The sequence below is a fragment of the Dinoponera quadriceps genome, unplaced genomic scaffold, assembly GCF_001313825.1.
Source record: "Dinoponera quadriceps isolate SergipeBrazil2010 unplaced genomic scaffold, ASM131382v1 scaffold717, whole genome shotgun sequence".
In the NCBI taxonomy this organism is placed as follows: domain Eukaryota; kingdom Metazoa; phylum Arthropoda; class Insecta; order Hymenoptera; family Formicidae; genus Dinoponera; species Dinoponera quadriceps.
Genome location: NW_014555639.1, coordinates 2,296,038 through 2,320,327, shown reverse-complemented (window position 1 = coordinate 2,320,327; position 24,290 = coordinate 2,296,038). Strand labels below are relative to the sequence as shown.

At 47.4% G+C, this 24,290-nt stretch overlaps 1 protein-coding gene across 1 annotated transcript; it reads left to right on the top strand.

Moving 5' to 3' along the window:
• The first annotated feature begins 764 nt into the window (after positions 1 to 764).
• Positions 765 to 24,031, top strand: LOC106745087. The gene is made up of 36 exons (XM_014620363.1): positions 765 to 836; positions 2,366 to 2,399; positions 6,315 to 6,396; positions 6,716 to 6,882; positions 7,538 to 7,678; positions 7,749 to 7,978; positions 8,040 to 8,393; positions 8,463 to 8,837; positions 8,939 to 9,107; positions 9,231 to 9,593; positions 9,714 to 9,896; positions 9,965 to 10,141; positions 10,242 to 10,444; positions 10,517 to 11,143; positions 11,202 to 11,325; positions 11,463 to 12,788; positions 12,899 to 13,348; positions 13,418 to 13,623; positions 13,828 to 14,095; positions 14,202 to 15,037; positions 15,105 to 15,988; positions 16,088 to 16,335; positions 16,428 to 16,559; positions 16,651 to 16,825; positions 17,146 to 17,397; positions 17,497 to 18,038; positions 18,112 to 18,324; positions 18,396 to 18,551; positions 18,689 to 18,812; positions 19,067 to 19,129; positions 20,044 to 20,234; positions 20,509 to 21,146; positions 21,269 to 21,618; positions 22,091 to 22,293; positions 22,372 to 22,485; positions 22,772 to 24,031. The coding sequence occupies exons 1-36, from the start codon at positions 765 to 767 to the stop codon at positions 22,801 to 22,803; spliced, it is 10,704 nt and encodes a 3,567-aa protein (XP_014475849.1). The 3' UTR covers positions 22,804 to 24,031.
• Positions 24,032 to 24,290: the final 259 nt, after the last annotated feature.

Below are 24,290 nucleotides of genomic sequence, written 5' to 3'. Positions count from 1 at the left end.
GGTTGCATCACACGTCTTATCGTGCGATCGACTTGGAAAACGCTTGAGACATAATAATAATATATTTCGCGCCATTGTAATTTACACAACAACGAAAATTATAATTTGACAAAAAATTATAATTCGACAGTTTGCGTGACTGTTGAACCCGCATTTTCCCTCCCCAACTCCCGTGTATCGTTTATATAAATTTGCAGAGATTCATGGCGAATCTCTAGTTTCGGCAAAATTTCGCGACTTACTCTCGGAATGTGTGGGCACTTCGTTTTAAAGGAGAATAGGCGTGGCTTGGTATAATAATGCGGTAACGTCATCAATAATAATCTCATGCGACGTTTATCTCGCCACTTGGTTACGCGAGGTATGCCCGACTGCTTTGTGGCACAATTCAGCCGCAGAAACCGTAAGGAATTTTACGGGAACCGGTGGGATGGATGGTGTGTATTCAGCAGAAACAGCACAGATATCTTCCGCATTCTCTCGCAATTATGACAGACGAATCGGAAAAAGAAAGAAAAGTCGAAAATGATGGCGAATAACCATTACGCGCGGTATATGTTCGATCTTTCCTCCGCGACTAAACGTACGTTGCGATCGTTGCATCGCTAAGTATGTTAATGACAGAAGCGGTTAGTTACAAACGAGTTCCCGAGAGAAATTGGAAAATATTACATCCGTCTGTTATATCTTGTGTGATGTCAATGACAGCTTGATTATCATCATTCGCAACGACTCACACGGAATTTCTCATTTGTTTTAGGAATATGCTGATAAGAGAATTGGCGGCCGCTTGGGTCGTCGTCCTCTTGTGCCATCTTCAGCTAACGGAGTCTCAGGTGAGCATACGCTATATATCGAACATTTTTAGATTCTGTCGCTGTTTTAAACAGCGGCGTTCATATCCTCTCGCGTACTACATACATCTCAAATTGAAAAGAATCGCTCGCTCAATGACCGCGACCCTCTGCGAGAATATCGTTCTGTCATCGACCTTCCGCCTGAAAGCGCTTGGTCGCGTTAATTGGCGAGAATTATCTGGCGAAGGTAATTTCATTGGCGAAAACACACATATTGCCCGAATTTCTCGAAGGAAAATACGATGGATCCTTCCACATGAGATTCTCGGGAGTTTCAACTGCGGGTTATGAAGTAATTGGTATGTCGAGACGGCTCCATAGGAGTTACCGCGCGTTTCCACGAGATGTGGCATATGTGAGGTGAAAGTGAATTTCAAGCGTACAAGCGCGCCGCACAACACTTTAACTGCGGAATGTTCGACAGGCGAGAACGCGCGAGTATATCCCTCCCCTCTTGAGGGGTGTCCCCTCGAAATTAAGTCGAGTTAACGTCGAATATTCCGCCGCATTTTTCCGACAATTTTTGCTACAGACACTTGAAATCCTCCGAAATTTTCTCCTTGTAAGATTCGCTCTCAAACGTTGGTTTTACGCTTTTATCGCTCGCTTTCTCTTATCGCGCGACCAATCGCGTAAATTAATAAATGTGCACGCATGAGTTTAATAGGGCCGCGCGCAATCGTCGCGCAATCACCGCGCAGTCGGCGCGAAACGCCGCTCACGAGCCACTCGAGCAAACTCACGCACGAGACCTTCGTCCAGCTGGTGCAACTCGCACCTCTCGCAGGAATGTAGTCACCGTTATGTCACTGATACACGCGCACGTCGAAATACAGAGACAGGTAGAAATACAGAGCGTCCGTTCGCGGATACTTTCCGCGCGCGAGATGGACGCTCGAAGCGAAGATCGTTGGACAGATTGCGTTTTCACTTTCTCCTGTCGTATAACAATGCGTCAGCCTGACTCTGGTACGCTGGCGGTGTTAAACAGCGCACACACTCATCGGAGAATGGAAAGTGATTTTAATGACAATTTCACCTTGGGAAAAATTATTCTCGCGACAGTCCACGACAACGATTCCCGTAATTAATGCAACCCTTTTTGGACTCCCTTCGGTTGCTTTTTATACAATTGTCCGATAATTATCTCGGGATTAAACTGAACGGGAAAATCATGTACCAAAATCTCAATAGTCTACGAGCTAATGATCGCACAATAGGAAACAGGTATAAAGAAAAATGGATCACCTCTGAAAATGTGGCAACGATGAGCAGCAACTGATTTCTAGAGTGCTGCGAAGTAATGCAGCGAATAGCGAGCGGCATGCCGAAACACGCTGTCAGTTGATATTCGTCGTTGCTTGCGTGATTTTTGCAAGATGGTATATGTGATTTTACTGTTCAGTTTAATCCGTTCCACCTCACAGATTATCATCGTACACTCTGCATATTGTTAAAATCTGAAATTCGCATATTGTTTGACCAAACATGTTTCGCTTTTGTTGCAGGTTCCTGCTACAAATGTTTTCACCTGTCCAAACGGTGAGTATCTCGGGAGAGGGTAGTACCTGTTGAACGGGCGACATTGAGTCCTGGAAACATCCGGTATAAACGGAAAGGGGATCAAGTTCTCACGACGATTTAGCCGCCGTTTTGTACACAGGAAAAGTTTTAGATCCGAGTGAAAACTTGCTCAAGAATATTGTAGTAATTATTTACTTACTTAAATTTAACACTTTTTCTGCATATAAACACATCGTGAAAACTGCGCGACGAAAGATATCGAAAATTTGAAGCAACAAAAAATGATTCATCCGTCTCGTCGCAGTCGTTCTTTCTTCATCGAACAATTTTGAGCCAAGTCGGGCCATCGTCTCCGTAGAAATCGTCGGGACGGTCAGTCGTGATATTAGGCGACTTTTACTTTCGAGATCGGCGAATCTTGAAACTCGCTGAGGGAACGGCAATAAAATCGGCGGGGCTATTTTCGCGACTGTGATTACGAAATTTGCGGAAACTATCATCCGAATGCCGAAGAAACTGTCATATTTCTTGGTTCGGAAAATAAAACACGATTCTACTACTAGGTGAGGCTTCGAAAGAAGGCGTTTTTCTCTCACTGAACGCGAGTAAAAAGTTTCGAGAATTATTCTTTCGGAATATCCGTTTCGAATGACGGATCCCCCTTTTGAGACCAGACAGGCGCGATACATCACCGACAATTATACGCACGCCTCTGTCCGACAAATAAATCTCGCGAAAGACAATGAGGATAAGAGTTCGGCCATTCGTGACGCCATTCTGCTCTACTTTTCCCCGTTGCTCGCCGTTGCAATTAAAGTAGGTTGCACGTACCATATGGGGCCGGTCGGTCGGTCATTAACCACGAGTGTGTCGTCGCGTGCGCCGGAAAAATTGCAAGTGCTATTTTCTTCCGCGTGCTATTCTTCCGCTTCTTCTGAACAAATGTCGTTCAACGACAAGCAAGACAATCGCGCGATATATCAAATGCCGTGAATGTTATTCAGCGGCGCTATATTTTAAAAACGAGTACTTTGCGCTAATCGCATTCTTTACATCGGCTTGGATAATACGTTGCGTGGAGAATGATTGAATTTTTCATCCAACGGAGAATTCACTGCAATATTTATATCTTATCGCAAACGTCATGCATATAGATCTTGCACAAGGAACACTTTGTGTGCTCGCTTACAAAACTCTACTATTTACAAAATGTACAATGGAGCTGTTAAGTATATTAATTTTAAACTTGGTGCACTTGAAATGCACAAATTATATATGTTTATATGCGATCATGCCAAGTGCTTTTTGTGTGTGTGAGGCTTTATTCTATTAAAATAAAAAAAAAAATCTTTTTTCTACAAATTTTGCAAATGTAGCAAAATTATTCTTGAAGAACAAAATTTTTCTGTAAAATGTCATTTATTTATTCTTGGTTATAGAATACAAATTTTACATATCACTACTTTTATTGGAAAAGGTAAAAATGTATCTAAAATTTGTATTTCTTTTTAATCAATTTTTCCCCCTTTTGCCTTTTTTATGTATAATATATTTTCTTGTTGCATCCTTTTACTTCAAATTTATATTTTCTGCCTTAAACGCTTGCTATTTCTGTAGACAACATACTTCCTCGTTGGCGCGACATTTTCATTTCACTATTTTTGTACGAGAAACGGATAGAAAGTAACATTTTTTGTATAATATTTGAAACTTTATTTAGCGATTTGTTCCTTTTTTCTATTGAAAAAAGTTATTACGTCTTACGTAAATCATACGTAAAATATTTTTACGTTCGTGCAGATGTACGAAAATATTCCACACCACGAGATACGTTTCCAAGACGTTTAATAGAACTGGATCAGAGTCGCCGGAAGGGACACCTGATGAATGTCCGCATTTAACCGACGTTGTATGATCCCGAAATTCTTAATCTGCTGTACAATAATAGCGTCTCATCATAATAATGGTAGATCAGCCTAAGGTAAATTCAGGTAGAAAGGACGGGACGAGGACTGCATTCCTGTGTCCGTAAATTCCAGCCCGCCTGCCCCGCCTCTTCTTTTCCGTCCCTCGTTGTTGGTCGACGTCATTGTGATCCTAAAAATACTTAATTCCCAAACCTCGAATCCACCGTCGCCTCGTAGTCGCGCCACGGTTGTACCTTCCCCACTCGAAGGAAACTCGACCGAGTCGACAGCGTCGAACGGGATTCCAAAAAGTAGAACATCCGGCAACACGCTCGCTCATCTTCTGTTCTTACGCGATCATCCGTCGTGCTCGCGCGCGTGTTCTTTCTTGCCGGAAGAACGGCCTGGGTATGAAGGAGGAGAGACGGTCTTTCCGGGTGCTTGCGTACTGACAGACACACAGTTTTATCATCTTTCCGCCAGTTGACCGCGAATACCGACGAAATCGTCTTCTTCCCCTCCTCTTCTTTTCCACACGTTCCAGATTTCACAAATTTTATCGAGTTTGATCTTGGTGATTGCAGATTTGCGAAGCGAAAGAATTTCCGACCACACAGAGTATATACGTACTGTTCTCTTGCATCACGCGCGCGCACACACACACACACACACACTTTGATTTATATCTTTCAATTTATAGAGGATGTACCAAACCGTAATGTGCAAGTAGAAACTGAATAGAAAAGTCACACATCATTTTGAAAAATTCACAATAGTTAGTGAATACATAATTCTTCTGCTCACTTTCACCCGTTCTACCTACACACCACGGGAACCGGTTTAGGACACCCTGTATATATATGTAGCGTTTTCCTTCATTTTCTGCAGTCTCAACGCGATGTTGTATTATCGATATTACGTGATCATTGATGAAAATATCACGCGCGTCTGTGTTTACCAGAGGAAAATTATATTTCACACACGTTCCTCGAACAAGAAATGCTAATGGATATTGAAAGAACCGCGATGCAAACGCATGGCCGTTTGACCTTTTGAAAGAAAGGAAGGTCGTCGTCGAGGCTCTCCCAGTGCGTCCACTCATCGGCAACATGACTGAATAATGTTGCGTCTCATTTCTCCTCCACGAATTACACTTTGCGACAAACATTGCGCATTATGCGCGTCTCCTTCTGCTCTCATTCGTTCCCGGAAATCTGTGTGCTTGCAACGTTTCAAAATTGGAAGAATTGAAGAAAATCGGAATATCCTCTAGTCTCCTGCAATCGAGATTTTACATAAAAATAATCCGAAACAACTTTCTAACGATCATGGCAAGTCGATTGGAAAGTGTCGGATTTGTGAATCAGCATCTTGCTTACCAACTGATCGGAACGCATTATAATATGTTTGATTGAATGAATATATCGAATATAGAGCAAATTTTCCTTGCAATTCCCCAGTTAAACCAGATTACTTACCGATTAATCCAAGGAGCTTGGAAAGTCGAACAAACCATTTGCTGGTGAAAAAGGAAGAATATTTGCGAGGAGAAACGACCGCGCGCGAGATTACTTGCACGAAACTAGGCATCGACAAGCGGATTCCGTGGAAGCTAGATTATAATGCCGGAGTAAAAGAGCGAATATAATGTAGACCGATAATGCAAACCACGTTGTGCGCGAGAGACGAAGTTTCATTATTTTATAAAGTCCCTTTCGAGAGGCTGTTAACCCCTAAGGCACTAAAAACGATCGAGGTCGTTGGGCCCGTCAGTGCGGGTCACCGATTAACCGCCTTTCTCGTCCCCCATGAGTTTCGTGTGATTGTTCGGAAAAATGCCAGCAGACCCGATTTTCCAGTCTTGTTTTTGATCTGCGAAATTATTTAATCTTTTTTAACAATTTGAAAAGAACGACTATAGTGTTGCGAATTTCTTTGGTCGGTTGTCTTTCCGACGTGTTATTACAGCTTTGTACGGACGTCCGTACCAAGAACAGGCGGTTTAATTCGACTTTTCTCTGTGCAGGATGGGAACTGCGAGGCATCCACTGTTACAAATTCTTCGCCATTGTGCACTCTTGGCGAAAAGCGGCGGAATTATGCAGGAGGTGAGTCATGAAAGATGACCAATCTTTTCCAGTCGAATTTTCGTCATAGTACGACGAATAGTGTATCGCGCGCGCGAATTGCGCAATATCACTGAGGCGCATCGACGCCATATACTACATAGTAGTATGTATACTATATACTACATATACTACCTTGATATAAGAAAAATAAAGCGTTTCAGATAAAAATCGTAGGTATTTCGGTGGCGTTAACTTTATTACATTAATTCAAGGTCATTTCAAGAATTTATTCTTGTTATATCAAGGTGTCTCAATGCCCCATCCTATATATATAGTTTCGATCGATGGTCCGTTGCAGGTACGGTGGCGAGCTGATGGTGGTGGAGTCTTACAGCGAGAACAACGTGTCGGCCAGCATGGTACCGCCGAAATTGAAACATTATTGGCTGGGTCTCGTCTCTCTCGACGATTTACGGACCAACACACTCGAGTCCGCCGCGGGAATGCTCGTCTCCCAATATGCCGGTTTGTTTCCTCGATCGCACAATTCCGGTTTCACTCAACTCACGAGCGAATCTGCACGTGCTGTTAACCTTTCTCTCTTTAATCCGCCTCGCGGAGATCTCTTTCGCGATGCGTTGTATTCATTATAACGAAGGACGAACGACCGAAAACGCGAGTCGTTAACTCTTTCAACGACCGACTCTGGTCGGTATTTGCTCGGGACGAGTAAAGGAACGCGAAAGAATCGGTCTGCTACTGCTAATCTTCATCCGATCGAGGTAAGTTCCGTTGAGACGATCACATTGAAGGAAAGCATTACAGTGTGCATTATGAAATCGAGCGACTGACGAGATTACTCGCTGAAAGCTCCGGTCTCGCACGCACGCGGGGCCAGTTTCTATCAGGGTCACGGAAACACGGAACCGCGCGGCGGCACCGAGACACACTTTTCCCACAACAATGCTCCCGCAACAATGCTCGTCTCTTCGTGAACGGCAGTCATCCGGCCTCATCCGCTATAAGCTGCTAATTTCGCCGTCTAGCGCGTTCGTCCACGCTACTAAATCGCATCATCAATTACACGAGTTTGATGAATCGTTAGCGACGATCAAGCAGCGTCACCTTCCGTTGCGCATGACGAAATTATCGCATTCAGCACGTTCGAATAAAAATGTAGGTTTCTGGGCGCCGAGGCAACCGAATCCGCACTCGGGTGAGTGCGTGGACGTCGCCTTGACGGATGACCGACAAACGTGGGAACTGACCACGTGCGAGTCGCTACTACCTTTCATGTGTCGTACCAACGCCTGTCCTTCCGGTAAGTCTCATTGTCGCGAACAACGCCGGTATTTCACGCGGGATGATTCGCGCTACGACGATCTCCGCAGGTTCGTTCCATTGCTCGAACGGCAAGTGCATCAATGCAGCTTTCAAGTGCGACAAGCAGGATGACTGCGGCGATTATTCGGACGAAATGGACTGCCCGGCCAACTGCCAGTATTACATGGCGAGTAGCGGCGACGTTGTGGAGAGTCCGAATTATCCGCATAAATATGCACCCCTCAGCAATTGCAAGTGGACGCTGGAAGGCCCTCAAGGACACAATATTCTTCTGCAGGTGGGCGGTCTCGCTCAATGAGCGCGTGCGGAAAAATGAGAGGGAACGATTTGTATTTTAGTTTCAAGAATTCGAGACGGAGAAGAGCTTCGACACGGTGCAGATCCTCGTAGGTGGTAGAACCGAGGACAAGTCGGTGAATCTCGCGACTTTGTCCGGCAAGCAAGAGCTCAGCAACAAGCTCTTCGTCTCGGCCTCGAACTTTATGATCGTAAAGTTCAGCACCGACGCCTCCGTGGAGAAGAAGGGCTTTCGCGCTTCATGGAAGACTGAGGCGCAAAAGTGCGGCGGGAGTCTGCAGGCGACGTCGCAAGGACAGGTGCTCACGTCCCCTGGCTACCCCCAGAATTATCCCGGAGGGCTGGAGTGCCTGTATATTATTCGAGCTCAGCCGGGACGCATAATGTCCTTGGAGGTACCTGCTTTCGCTTGTTTTCAATACATCGCTGACGAATTAACAATCTTAACATGATCCTGCTTCTAGATCGAGGACTTGGATCTCGAGACAAACCGAGACTACATTTTAATCAGGGACGGAGATTCGCCCATGAGCCGACCGATCGCGCGTCTCACGGGGAAATCGGACGACAATCCGACGGTGATAATGTCCACGGGAAGCGACTTGTATCTCTATTTCAAAACGAGCCTCGGCGATTCCAGGCGGGGATTCAGTATTCGCTACACGCAAGGTTGCAAAGCTACAATCGTCGCGAGGAACGGCACTGTCCAGTCGCCTTCCTACGACCTCAACAATTATCCCAACAATCAAGAGTGTCTGTACAGGATCAGGAATTCAGGCAGAGGATCGTTGTCTTTGAAATTTGTCAGCTTCGACGTTCACCAAACCGACTATGTGCAGGTGAGTCTGTTGTTACTCTGACACTACCTTTATATCGATAAGCCGTAATTTGTTGCTCGCATGTTCCGCTCAATAAAGTACTTTCTCTCTTTCTCGTGAAGATATACGACGGCTTAAATACAAACGGCCTTCGCTTGCATCCTGAAAACGGCTTCACTCGAAACTCTCAACCGAAAATCACGCTCACTGCTGAGAGCGGCGAGATGCTCGTCAGGTTCGTGACCGACGCTTTACACAACAGTGCCGGCTGGCAGGCCGGCTTTTCCGCCGGTGAGTCGTGTGTGCTTAATTTTTATCACTTGCTTGCACACCACCGTAGGTGTGTGTACATAAAAAATCGTCAGCGCGCCGTTCGTTTCAATGTTCAGTGTTTGAAAAGGAAATTTCTCGCAGATTGCCCGATATTAAAACCTGGGGAAGGTGCTTTAGCATCGAGTCGGGACACAGCCTTCGGTACGATGGTTACGTTCTCGTGCCCGTTGGGACAAGAGTTCGCTACGGGAAAGTCGAGAATATCCACAGAATGTCTCCCCGGAGGTAACTGGTCCGTTACGTATATTCCGAAATGTCAAGAGGTGTACTGCGGCCCCGTACCTCAAATTGACAACGGATTCTCGATTGGCTCCTCCAACGTAACGTACCGGGGCTTGGCGACCTATCAATGTTACGCAGGATTCGCTTTTCCTTCGGGAAGACCGACGGAAAAGATTTCGTGCTTGGCTGACGGAAGGTGGGAGAAGAAACCGTCCTGTTTAGGTGTGTCTCGACAGTTTTCCGAGTCATCGGTTGTACATCACAGATGTGTGGATTTTTGCAATCATTACGTTTCTCTCGCGTGACAACAAAGAGGACTGTTCGACTTTTTTACTCTTTTAGCGTCTCAGTGCGCTCCGCTTTCAGAGGCTCCTCATTCCAACGTAACCATCCTGAATGGAGGTGGTCGAAGTTACGGCACAATCGTGAGATTCGAATGCGAGCCTGGATATGTAAGAAGCGGACATCCTGTTATTCTATGCATGAGCGACGGTACCTGGTCCGATCAAGTTCCAACGTGTTCTCGTGAGTACTTGTTTTTTCCATTAAAATTATACAGTCAACGCGAAGTGAAAATGAGACAATTTCGACAGGTGCTAAATGCCCGTTGCTGCCTACGATTAAGAATGGATTCGTCGTCGACACCGGTAAAGATTATTATTTCGGTGATGAGGCTAGAGTACAATGTAACAGAGGCTACAAGTTGACCGGAATGAATATTATACAATGTGGCCCTCACCAATATTTCGATAACGTGCCAACCTGCGAAGGTGAATTTGTTGTGCACACGTATATACACTTTTGCAAATTCTTGTCCTCTGCTTAATTACACACATCATGTGATGATGACGATCGTATATTTGCTCGCAGATATAAACGAGTGCGCGTCCACTCAGTGCGATCTGGCGTCCACAGAATGTATAAACTATCCCGGTGCGTTTACTTGCAAATGTAAACCCGGATTCGCACCGACTACCGAATGCCGATCCATCGGCGATCTCGGACTCATCAACGGCGGCATTCCCGACGAATCGATCGTGGTTTCGGGCTCGGATAATGGCTACACCAAAACCGTAAGACACGAATGTCTCCACAATGAACGATTTTTAACGATCATGCCTTGATACACTTGCTCCTTGTCGCAGGGAATTCGTTTGAATAACGGCGATGGCTGGTGCGGCAATAGCAAAGAGTCGGGTGGCGCAAATTGGGTGATGATCGATATGAAAGCGCCGACAATCATCCGCGGTTTCCGCACGCAAGTCGTAGTCAGGAACGACGACACCGTCGCCTTTGCATCTGCGGTACGGATTCAGTACACGGACGAGCTGACGGATGTTTTCAAGGACTACACCAATCCGGACGGTACGCCGGTCGAGTTCAGGATCGTGGAACCGACACTTTCCGTTCTGAATCTACCTGTGCCGATCGAGGCGCGCTACGTGAAATTCAGGATACAGAGTTACGACAACAAACCTTGCATGAAGCTGGAGATAATGGGCTGTACCAGGTTGCAGTGCATGGATATCAACGAGTGCGCGGTGAAGAACGGCGGTTGTCACCACAAATGCATCAACAGTCCCGGCAGCTATTCTTGCATGTGCAACACGGGTTTCGAACTGTACAGAGGTAACGGCACGGCCGGCTATTATCTGGCGAGATCCGAGACCGGCGAGAGAGATGATGATTTGTATCAGAGAAATAAAACGTGCGTGCCGGTGATGTGCCCGTTTTTGACGGCGCCGGAGAACGGAAAACTGCTGTCGACTAAGGTGAGAAAAAGAGAAATTGTAAAATGCATCGATGTAAAGATGTATATTCGTTTTGCAGAAGCAGCATCATTTCGCTGACCTCGTTAGATTCCAGTGCAACTTTGGTTACGTACTATCAGGATCTGCGGCTGTAATTTGCACCTCCTCCGGTGCTTGGAACGGCACCGTACCCGAGTGTCAATGTGAGTGATCTCATGGTATATACGGTTTCCGACCGATAAACGATGTTAAATCGCGCCGATATGCATTTCTTTCTCTTCATTTTTTTTTCGAACAATTTTATTTCCTTCAATTCGCACACACAAGTCCTTTGTTTCAGACGCGAAATGCGTCTCGCTACCGGACGACAAGAACGAAGGTCTTTCCGTAAACCGGACCGACAAGAGCAGCGTGCTAGTGCCCTTCAAGCAGAACGTCACTCTCGAGTGCAGCAGCGATGGCCGTTACTTACGCAATACCGCGACCTCCTCTTTCCGACAGTGCGTGTACGATCCCAAACCCGGCTATCCCGATTACTGGCTATCCGGTTTGCAGCCAGCGTGTCCTCGGGTCGACTGCGGAAAGCCACTTCCCACGCCTGGCGCCGCATACGGCCAATATCCGGACACCAAGTACAAGTCCTCCTTCTTTTTCGGCTGTCAGGACACTTTCAAGCTGGCCGGTCAGACCAATCACCACGACAACGTTGTGCGATGTGAGCAGGAGGGTGTGTGGGACTTTGGCAATCTGCGATGCGAAGGTCCGGTTTGCGAGGACCCCGGAAGACCGAGCGACGGTTACCAGGAGGCGCGAAGCTACGAGCAGGGCTCGGAGATCCGGTTCGGTTGCTCAAGACCGGGCTACATCTTGATCAATCCGCGGCCGATCGTCTGTATTCGCGAGCCCGAGTGCAAGGTCGTGAAGCCTCTCGGTTTGGCCTCCGGACGGATCCCGGACTCGGCGATAAACGCCACTTCCGAGAGACCCAACTACGAGGCCAGGAATATCCGTTTGAACTCTGTGACCGGCTGGTGCGGCAAGCAAGAGGCCTTCACTTACGTGAGCGTCGACCTCGGTCGCGTATACCGCGTTAAAGCGATCCTCGTCAAGGGTGTCATCACCAACGACGTAATCGGCAGACCGGCAGAGATCCGGTTCTTCTACAAACAGGCGGAGCACGAGAACTACGTCTTTTACTTTCCGAACTTCAACCTGACTATGCGCGAGCCTGGAAATTACGGCGAGTTGGCGATGATTACGCTGCCCAAGTATGTACAGGCTCGCTTTGTGACCCTCGCCATTGTCACCTTCATGGAGAACGCCTGTATGAAGTTCGAGCTGATGGGTTGCGAAGAACCAACGGCGGAGCCGTTGTTGGGCTACGATTACGGATTCTCGCCCTGCGTGGACAACGAGCCGCCGGTATTTCAGAACTGCCCGCAGCAACCTATAGTCGTGCAGAAGAGAGCCGCGGACGGCGGTTTACTTCCGGTTAACTTTACCGTACCGACGGCCGTCGACAACAGCGGAAGTATCGCTCGGTTGGAGGTGATACCGCGTAGTTTCAGGACGCCCGTTCAAATCTTCGAAGATACCGTCATCAAATACGTCGCCTTCGATTACGATGGCAACGTCGCCATCTGTGAAATCAACATCACCGTACCGGGTTAGTAGCCGGGAAAGTATTTTCTTCTTTCTTTTCTCTCTGACCTCACGAAAATTTGCAAGGTTTGCTGGCTTTCTCTACCGTGTGGCGCGATATTTCTCATTTCGCAGATGTGACTCCACCGAGACTGAGCTGTCCGCAGAGCTACGTGATCGAATTGATCGATCGACAGGAGAGTTACCCCATCAACTTCAACGATACGCGTAACCGCATCAACGCCACGGACGCTTCCGGTCCTGTGAAAATTACCTTTGAGCCGCAACACGCGTTGATTAAAATTGGAGAGTTCAAGAATGTCACGGTGTATGCGACGGATCCCAGCGGTAACACGGCCGAGTGCCATTTTCAAGTGTCGGTTCAGGCGACACCCTGCGTCGATTGGGAACTGAAACCGCCAGCTAACGGTGATTTAAAATGCGCCCCCGGGGACAAGGGATTGCAGTGTAAAGCAACTTGCAAAGCTGGATATAAATTTATCGATGGCTCACCCGCCAAGATGTTCAGTTGCGCCAGTAAGCGTTGGACGCCCACGTCGATGGTTCCCGATTGCGTGTCTGAGAGTAAGCGTCACAAGTGAAATTTCACAAAAATGTCAATGGATAATTAAAACGATTCAATCGTATTTGCAGATACGCAACAGGCCGACTATCATATGTCCGCTTCGGTAAACTATCGTGCGAATGGCGCCGTTTCACGATCTTGCTTGCCAATGTATCAGGATTTAATGGCTCAGCATTACCCGAACGTGAGCATTATCTTGACGCAGCGTTGCTTTGGTCTGAACGTATCCTTCGTACAAGTGACGCCTTCTTTGATCGAGGAGAACGTTGTCAAGGTAAGAATCGATTGTATATCAATACACATCGTTCCGCTCAAATATTATGGATCCCCGTGTCCAATCTGAATTTCTTTTCATCGAAAAGTTTTTCAAGTGCACATCGTCTCGGAAATAAATCAAATCACGTTACCGTCCACTTCGATATCCGAAAGAATCGCTTGCGGCCTGATGATCGCCAAACGATGCGTGCACAAATTTCAGATGGATTTTCTCCTTATGGTCCTCCCTCCGCGAGATGTGAAGCAAAATGATCAGCCAGTATTTATGGATCATTGCGGTAGAACGTTGATTCTCACTTTTGGTTTGAAATACCCGGAAAAGACGATGGAAATCGAGCCTCTGTTGAACGTTTCCGCGATTGGCAATCAATGCCCGCCCATTCGTGCTCTCACGTCAAACGTTTCCAGCGGCTTCACGTGTAGCGTCGGCGAAGTACTGAACAAAGATACCAACGACGTATCTCGCTGTCGTAAGTATATTCGATTTCGCCCGTTCTCTCTCATTCACTCGACACGTACAATGAATATCATGCGAGCGTCTCCTTCGAGCTCCCCTCTGTTGCCGTTCTGCTTCAGTACATTGTCCCGCCGGAACGTTCGCCATCGAGAAACAGTGCAAGCCTTGCCCAAAGGGTTTCTATCAGAGCAACGACCGTCAGGGCTCCTGCATACAGTGCCCTGCCGGCAGCTACACCAAGGAAGAAGGCACGAAGAACACGGAGGACTGCATACCAGTCTGCGGCTACGGCACGTACTCGCCCACGGGTCTCGTGCCCTGCCTGGAGTGCCCCAGGAACACGTACACCGGCGAGCCGCCGACAGGAGGTTGCAAGGACTGTCAGACCTGCCCGGCCGGCACGTTCACCTACCAGCCAGCCGCGTCCGGTCGCGACCGTTGCCGCGCCAAGTGTTCACCGGGCATGTACTCCGACACGGGTCTCGCACCTTGCGCCCAATGCCCGAGCAACTTCTTCCAGCCTCAGCAAGGCGCGACCACTTGCATCGAGTGTTCCGCCAACATGTACACAGACGGACCGGGTTCGGTGGGTCGCGAGGCGTGCAAACCCGTCCAATGCGTCGACGGCGTATGCCAGCACGGCGGTCTCTGCGTGCCGATGGGCCACGATGTACACTGCTATTGTCCGGCCGGCTTCTCCGGCAGACGTTGCGAAATCGACAATGACGAGTGCGCGTCTCAGCCGTGCTACAACGGAGCTACCTGCATCGACCTGCCGCAGGGTTACCGGTGCCAATGCGCCGACGGTTACTCCGGTGTCAACTGTCAGGAAGAGAAGTCGGACTGCACGAACAACACGTGCCCGGAGAGAGCCATGTGCAAGGACGAGCCTGGTTTGAACAATTACACCTGCTTCTGCCGATCCGGATACGCCGGGACCCACTGCGACACTACGGTGAATATCTTTGATTTTGCGACAAATTTTTCGAATTTCGCCTCATCTCCCCTCTCTCTTTATCTAGATAAACCCTTGCACGGGCAGCGAGAATCCCTGCAACAACGGCGCGAGCTGCGTGGCTCTGGAACAGGGCCGCTACAAGTGCAAGTGCGCGCCCGGGTGGGAAGGTCAGAGCTGCGAGATCAACACCGACGATTGCGCCGAGCGACCCTGCCTGCTCAACGCGACCTGCACCGATCTGATCAACGACTTCTCCTGCAACTGTCCGCCCGGTTTCACCGGCAAGCGCTGCCACGAGAAGATCGACCTCTGTTCCGGCAGCCCCTGCTTGAACGGCATCTGCGTGGACAATCTCTTCAAGCACGAGTGCATCTGCTATCCGGGATGGTTCGGACCGGCCTGCGAGAGCAACGTCAACGAGTGCGCGTCCAAACCTTGCCGAAACAACGGTCAGTGTATCGACCAGGTCGACGACTACACCTGCACCTGCGAACCCGGTTACACCGGCAAGCAATGTCAACACACTATCGACGATTGCTCGTCCGAACCCTGTCAGAACGGCGCGACCTGCACCGACCAGCTCGAGGGATTCGCCTGCAAGTGCAGACCCGGCTACGTGGGCTTGCAATGCGAAGCGGAGATCGACGAGTGTCTCAGCGATCCCTGTAATCCGGTCGGCGCGGAACGCTGCGTGGATCTCGACAACACCTTTGCCTGCCAATGCCACGAGGGCTACACCGGCGCGTTCTGCGAGATCAACGTGGACGACTGCGCGTCCGATCCGTGCTTCAACGGCGCCAAGTGTCTGGACGAGGTCGCTGGCTTCAAGTGTACGTGCGCGAGCGGATGGACCGGCGCTTATTGTCAGACAGACATTGGTGCCTGCCACAATCAGCCTTGTCAGAACGACGCCGCCTGCGTGGATCTGTTCTTGGATTACTTCTGCGTGTGAGTAGAGAGACTCTGAGATGTTTCTCCTTCGATAAGTTTGTATATTTTTACGAAATCGAACCGGAAACTAATGTCTCGAAATTTGCTCGTCGACAGATGCCCGTCCGGAACCGATGGCAAGCAATGTGAAACCGCACCCGAACGTTGCATCGGAAATCCGTGCATGCATCACGGCCGTTGTCAGGACTTTGGCTCGGGCTTGAACTGCACTTGCCCGGAAGATTACACGGGTATCGGTTGCCAGTACGAATACGATGCTTGTCAGGCAGGCGCTTGCAAAAACGGCGCGACCTGCATCGACGAAGGATCCGGATTCACCTGTATATGTCCCCCGGGATACACGGGTAAGCCAACCGAAGACAGCTAATCGACTTTGGCCGAGCGAATTTTCCTACTGTCACTGTGTGAAAATGAAATTTCCCATTCCTCGCTTTAGGTCATACCTGCGAGGAGGATATAATCGACTGTAAGGAGAATTCTTGTCCACCATCGGCAACCTGCATCGATCTTACCGGCAAGTTTTTCTGCCAGTGTCCGTTCAACTTGACCGGCGACGATTGCAGAAAGTGTAAGTGTATTTTGAGAGCTGTTTTTGCAGGAGAGAGGGCATTCTCCTTCGAGTCTCCTTCGTTATTCGGTCAAATGTTAAATGATTCCAGCTATCCAAGTGGACTACGACTTGTACTTTAGCGATCCAGGACGCAGCAGTGCATCGCAGATCATTCCATTTTTCACCGGCTCGACCAAGAGCCTAACGGTCGCTATGTGGGTGCAATTTACGTTGAGAGAGCGTGACTACGAGAAAGAAGTTTTCTTCACTCTTTATGGCGTCAGGTACGTCTCGATGTATTGCGGATCTTTCCTACTATTACCTGGGCATTTGGTCTGCATCGTGACTAGAACGTCTGTCAACCTCCATATAACAAGCATTTTGTCAGTATGTGAGAGAATATGATGTTGCGAGGCAATGTCGCGGCGACATGAACAATATTGCTGCTTATTTTACTCGAACAGTCCGGAATTGTTGCAGTGATAAGAAGACTTTGATTATGGCGTTTTAATTAATTTTGAAAACAAGCGTATTTTAAACATCACGAAGCATACGTGCATTTCTCGTTTGAATAATTTGTTTAGAATCCTTTCTTCTTTTTCAGTTCGCCGCACGTGCCAATGAATCGCAGACTCATGATCCAAGCGTACGGAAGCGGAGTCCAGATATCCATCTTCCCAGACCTGCAGGACGTTCATCTGTCGTTTAAAGAATACGCGACCATAACTGACGGACAGTGGCATCACGTCGCAATTGTATGGAACGGAGAAAACGGCGGAGAACTCACCCTGATCACGGAAGGTCTCATCGCCCACAATATCAAAGGCTACGGTAGCGGCAGATCCCTCCCAGCCTAGTGAGTGTTCTTTTTTGAAGAATCCGCACTTACGTTCTCTCATCATCTTCCTCTTCTTTATCACCGGGATAAAAACTAATATCCATCCCTTTGTTAAAGCGCGTGGGCGGTGCTGGGCAATCCACAGAGCGACAATACAAAGGGTTACACGGGGTCCGGCTTCCAAGGCCATCTGACCAAAGTGCAAGTCTGGGGCCGCGCGTTGCACGTGACTAACGAGATTCAAAAACAAGTGCGCGACTGTCGAACGGAACCGGTCCTTTATCAAGGTCTGATACTGACGTGGGCCGGATACGACGAGACTGTGGGTGGTGTTGAGAGAATCGTGCCGTCGCACTGCGGACACAGGGTCTGCCCGCTCGGTTACGGCGGTAACAAGTGTCAGCAACTCGAAGCCGACAAGATTCCGCCCAAGGTGGAATACTGTCCGGGCGATCTTTGGGTGATCGCGAAGAACGGCTCGTCTATCGTAACCTGGGACGAGCCGCGTTTCAGCGATAACGTCGATATTGCGAAGGTGCAGGAAAAAAATGGACACCGGTCCGGACAGACTCTGCTCTGGGGTACTTACGACATCAGTTATGTGGCCTATGATCAGGCTGGCAATTCAGCCAGCTGCAATTTCAAGGTTTACGTGTTGTGTGAGTATCTCGCTTGGCTCGCGCGAATTGTGGAACGAATTGTCGTTCGCTAGAACGGGACTTTTCGTTACAGCGGACTTTTGTCCGGAGCTGGACGATCCGATCGGTGGCATGAAACAATGCAAAGACTGGGGCTCCGGCAGCCAGTTCAAGGTCTGCGAGATTTCTTGTAACGCCGGACTTCGATTCTCGCAGGAGGTTCCCAAGTTTTACACGTGTGGCGCAGAAGGTTTCTGGAGGCCCACCACTGATCCTAATCTACCTCTGGTGTATCCTGCTTGCACAGGTGCGAGCAATGGCTCGTTTCGCTCATTTAATCGCAATCTCATTCTTTTCAATCGTATTTCTTTCTCACAGTTGCCACTCCGGCCCAAAGGGTCTTCAGAATTAAAATGAGCTTCCCGACATCGGTGCTCTGTAACGAAGCCGGCCAGGGTGTACTCCGGAACAAGGTGCGGAGCGCCGTCAATTCCTTGAACAGAGACTGGAATTTCTGTTCGTATTCTCATGAAGGTGATTTTCTTCTCAATTTGCCGAATTTTCAACGATCACAGCTGCGTGCGCGCGCGCGCGCCTATTTATGCCAAATCATCGAGCGTTTGAAAAATAATACATCATTGTTCTCGTATGTGCTATATGTGTCTATTTAGGAACTCGCGAATGCAAAGACCTCGATATCGACGTACAATGCGATCATCGCACACGTACGACGAGAGACACGAGCGAGGAAGACGGTGGGACATACATCATTTCTGCGATCGTGCCCGCGAAGCCGTAAGTACAATTTTCACGTTTTAAGGAAGAAAAGGAAAGAATTTGGCCGTTGAAACGATTCGTAAGCGCTTTATTGATCGTAACTCTAATCGAGTAATGTCGCTGCGCCGTAAATCGTGACTTGCTTCTTTGCGTGTCGATTTAATTTCTCGCCAAGACTCAGTGACGACGATCCGACGACCGCGCTTATAGTGTTTCGCTTACAGTGCCACTCAGTACTGAACATTTTTGTGTTACTTGTGTTTGCATCGTAGAACGAGACAGGGTCGCCAAGGCAGTGATACCTACGAGGTGGAGATCTCGTTCCCGGCGATAAAGTAAGGACGACTCACGCGATCCTATTCATTTACATGTCATTACTCCCGCTATTCGATCAGATTTGATATGTTGTAATTCTAAACAGCACCTTACGGTAACCATCCCCCCCGCCATCATGTATTGCAGTCTATAAGTCCTACCTGCGCATAACTCTCATGTGTATGGATTTACAGTAACCAACAGGTCAACGCAAATCATACTAACGACTAATCCTAACGAGTATCGCTCGAAAGGAAAAATTGGTGTGCACGTTGTTACTAACTCGACACTGCGCGCTAATCGATGGGACGGTCTCATCGCGTAGTTAAGGGCTCGCAGGAGCTCGTGCGTTCCTACGACAGTGATGCATAACCATGTAACCAAAATCACCACGTATATAACCGAGCTGTAAACTCCATTCTACCGCAAAAACTTGAGTGTAAATTTTTCGAACGCTTTGCGAGCGCTACGATGCGATATATGTTTGAACGGAACATTATAACAGAATTATTAACCGTATTGCGTTGCATAATCAATCGATATGATAATATATTCGAAGCGGGCGTAAAAAGGAAAGAAGAAAGCTCGCGATCACATTATTTTGTGAGAGGCTCTTCGTCAACGCAGAGAGAGAGAGAGAGAGAGAGAGAGATTTTCATATTATGTTGCAGATCTCTTTGATACCACCAAATGTATCGACAATTCATAATTATATTAAGGGTAATTACCAAGAGTAATTTACGTGCGATTTTGCATTTCCTATAAATCCATTGACCAGAGTCTCAAGACAAGGCCGCCTTATATTACATTCGTCTCGAGATAATGGCTGTATATATCCGCGTCAGCTCTCCGATGCCTCTCTCACGTTGCTATGAAAAAAACACAGAAAATAATCAATGTACCGTCGATTAACACTTACTTGTGTCTTTCGCAGCGATCCTATTCTGAACGCCAATTCGAACGAGCGCGCTACCGTACAGACGTTGCTCGAAAGACTAATTCTGGAGGAGGATAAATTCGACGTCCACTACATCTTGCCCAACACCGTACCCGATCCTGCGTCTCTTGTTCTGGAATCCGACTATGCTTGTCCAATCGGTCAAGTTGTCATGGCGCCGGATTGTGGTAAATATCGACGAGTCTCATCAACCTGCCAATTTTGTCTTTATGTCTCTTCAAAATCAAACCGTTAATCAAGTTATTATCGCTCTTTTGAAAGAAAGAAAAAGAAAAAAATTCACAATATCGTTCCGGCTGAAAAAAAAAAAGTCGATCGATTTTTCTTGAATTATCATTGCGGTAGTATTTGTGCAAATGTTGCCGAAACAAGTAGCTGTCTTAGCTGACAACGTGATAACATTTCTGAGAGAGAGAGAGAGAAATCATTAATCATTCGCAGTGCCATGCGCGGTGGGTACTTATTACGACGAGAAGAGGAAAGAATGTGCCTCTTGCCCAGTCGGAACTTATCAGAGCGAGTCCGGTCAGCTCAAGTGCAGCTCCTGTCCGGTGATCGCCGGTCGTCCTAGCGTGACCGTGGGTCCTGGTGCGCGTAGCGCGGCCGATTGCAAGGAGCGTTGTCCTGCGGGCAAGTATTACGACGACGTGGCCGGTCTCTGCCGTAGTTGTGGCCACGGATTCTATCAGCCAAACGAAGGCAGTTTCTCTTGCCTTTTGTGCGGTCTCGGCAAGACTACGAGGACAGCCGAGGCGGTGTCTCGCGAGGAATGCCGGGACGAGTGCGGTTCTGGACAGCAACTGGCAGTCGAAGGAAAATGCGAACCCTGTCCACGCGGCACGTATCGCACTCAAGGAGTTCAAGCATCCTGCCAGGCCTGTCCTATCGGCAGGACGACTCCCAATATGGGTTCTGCCGCCGTGGAGGAATGTTCGCTTCCAGTTTGCGAACCTGGGACCCACCTTAACGGTACTATCAACGAGTGCGTGGAATGTAAGAAGGGCACGTATCAATCGGAACCGCAACAGACCTTCTGTATCCCGTGCCCGCCGAACACCAGCACCAAAGGACCCGCCGCTGTGAGTTTTTTTCTCTCCTTCTTCAATATAAAGAAATTCATTTCGAGAGGAAACGACAAATCAATTGTTACGAGTAGCTGATAAAAACGATAAAAACGATAAAAATGACCATTTGTTCGCAGACAAGCAAGGCCGAATGCACGAATCCGTGCGAGACCAGCGGCGAAGAAATGCACTGTGATGCAAACGCCTACTGTCTACTAATACCGGAGACAAGTGACTTCAAGTGCGAGTGTAAACCCGGATACAACGGCACCGGAACCGTTTGCACGGACGTCTGCTTGGGCTATTGCGACAACGAGGGTGTCTGCTTGAAGGATTCGCGCGGACAGCCCTCGTGCAGATGCAGCGGCAGCTTCACCGGCAAGCATTGCACGGAGAAGTCCGAATTTTTCTATATCACCGGTGGCATAGCGGGTGGCGTTATCTTGATCATTATCGTGGTGCTGCTCGTCTGGATGATTTGCGTGAGGTTAGTGTTACGTGAGGTTAGGAGGAATTGAGGAATGATTTTTACTATACGATGGGGGAAGAAATGAAATACGGAAAAAATTGCTATCGAACCATTGTTCTTCGATAGTATACCAATAATTTTTTCATAGTATTTTTGTAGTTTTTTTTTGTGTGTAAACGTGTATAATTTATGTATATATACCCGAGCTTTGAAAAAGCGCTTTTAATATCCAATCAATAAATATTACAATGTGAGCATTATAAAGATACATTATATAAGTCACAAGAATATCATCAGAGTCGATATAATTATATTTCATACATGTATGATTATATCTAAAAGTTCTCGCTCGGGTATGTATATTTCTTTTGTGCGTTTTCTTTCCAATTAAGAATAATCGGTCGGAAAATAGCAAGTTCCTCACTGATCGAGACATCGTTGGAATCAATCTTGTCAATAGATATAAACGGCACGCTTATTCTCTTAACAGAGCTTCTAGGAAGAAGGAGCCGAAGAAAATGCTTACTCCGGCGACTGACCAAAACGGCTCTCAAGTTAATTTCTATTACGGTGCACCCACACCTTACGCCGAATCGATAGCACCGTCGCATCACAGCACGTACGCCCATTATTACGACGACGAAGAGGATGGCTGGGAGATGCCTAACTTCTATAACGAGACTTACATGAAAGGTAATGAGATGAAGCTCTATATACAAAAGGAGAAATTTTAAATCAATATGTATTTCTTCCTTTTTTAATTTTGTACAGAGAGCCTGCACAACGGCAAGATGAACAGTCTTGCTCGATCGAATGCCAGTATTTACGGCACGAAAGACGATCTTTACGACAGACTGAAACGTCACGCGTATACCGGTAAAAAAGGTACAATCCCACAACTATCCTCGTAAATCGTACTAATCAACGGCGCCGGCTCATCGCATGTTATATAACGTCCGAAAAATTGCTACCAACAGGATGCAACGTACCTTGCGTGCACACAACTGGCTGCTTATTTATTAATTAATTTAAGACTACATACTGCCCCCCTTGTCTTTTTATCATCATAGAACACGTAACAAATTTCCGTTAAACTTTATTAAAATGACGAGCGTAATTATTTTTGAATCGAGCGCGCAACAAATAACATTACGAAATATCCATTTTGCAGATAAGAGCGACAGCGACAGTGAAGGCCAGTGACCGGGTAGGAACAATGAGTTTCATGCCAACGTAGGGTACGAAAAAGCGAGAGATATCGGTGTAATCAGACGGAGCGACGAGAGACGATATCTCATCCTTCGTGCGACGTCGTCGTCGTTGCTCCTCCCGATCGACGGATCGTGTTATATTTATTGCATATCCTCTTCTTCTGAGATGTTGCGCGGGATCCGCGGCCACCCTTATCCGCGAAACTAAACGCGGGGAACTGAACGACATTAAAAAAGAATAAGAGAGAAGGAGAGAGTGATCGAGCCGCGAGATCTCCCGTTGAACGCAAAAGAGACGCGCTTCGATCGACGATGAATGACGCAAGAGTCCTGGAACGACGATCGGTAAGCGCGTGATACATCGATCGTCGCTTCGGCACGCGTCCGTCGAGGGGACCAGCGAAAGTTTATCCGGAAATTTGAGGCCGCACAGCTTCAAAAAAATGCAAAAAGAAAAAAAGAGAGAAACGCGTCTGTTTTTCAAAGTTAAATTTCGTTGCGTGTTCAATGATTAAAGAGACTTATATGCGCGCACGTGTGTGAAGTTGTAATTTTTGTAATTTAATACCACGTAGATATTAAGAACCATTCCGCAACACCACCAACAAGTCCCGTCCTTCTCTTCCCGCTCACCATTTCCATCCTTTTCTTTATTCATCCATACGATTAACGGTGCGTACGTGACAGGAAGTGTGTGCTTGTATGTTGATATAACTATACGTACGTGAATTTATATTTTGTTACTCGAAAATATATGCGCGCATCACGTTGTAATATAATATAATAATGTGCAGTTGCGCGAACGCAACGGGGAGTGTTCAGCGAGGCGCCTCTCAATCGATAAACGAGAAAAAGAGTGCAGTAGCTCGTAGGAACCTCGGCGACGCGTGAGAGGATAGATTCGCGCGGTAACCAAAAGACAAAAAATTCAGGAAAGAAATCAATAACAAGTGTGTGCTTTGGAAACGTTTCGAGGAGGTACCTCTTGAGTATTTGACGCTCTCTCACGCGTGACGGTGTTGTTATACTCCGTAGAGGCGGAGCGATTCTGTCTGCACTTGAGTGCGACGGGAATATAAAAGAATGAGCTCCATGTCTGCGCGCGCGGCGAGCGGAACGATGATGCTTACCATGCTCTGTTTTTCATTTATGTTGTATAAAAAGAAAACTTTAACAGATATAGTTGTTTTTTTATTAATAAAATGTATTTCTCAACAAGATGATTACGTAAATATGTACTTTGAATATCCCGAGTGTAAGACGATGACGTGATTTTTGACAAATTTTTGGTCAAATTCACTATCAATTATCTCTTCTTTTTTTTTTATTATACAACGGCTTGTCATCTATCATAAACAGAACCGGTTTTTAGTTTAAAACCGTTAATATGAGACAAAGATCGGAGGCATAAAACATTGTCTTGAATCGATAAGTCAGACATTCTGTTAAGGACTTAAAACAGACGCATATCTCGTGAGC

Coding starts and splice junctions, on each gene's coding strand:
- LOC106745087 (XM_014620363.1), top strand. CDS start 765: ATGCTGATAAGAGAATTGGCGGCCGCTTGGGTCGTCGTCCTCTTGTGC. Junction 9,594..9,713: donor GAAGAAACCGTCCTGTTTAG/GTGTGTCTCGAC, acceptor TTACTCTTTTAG/CGTCTCAGTGCGCTCCGCTT. Junction 15,989..16,087: donor TTCTTGGATTACTTCTGCGT/GTGAGTAGAGAG, acceptor GCTCGTCGACAG/ATGCCCGTCCGGAACCGATG.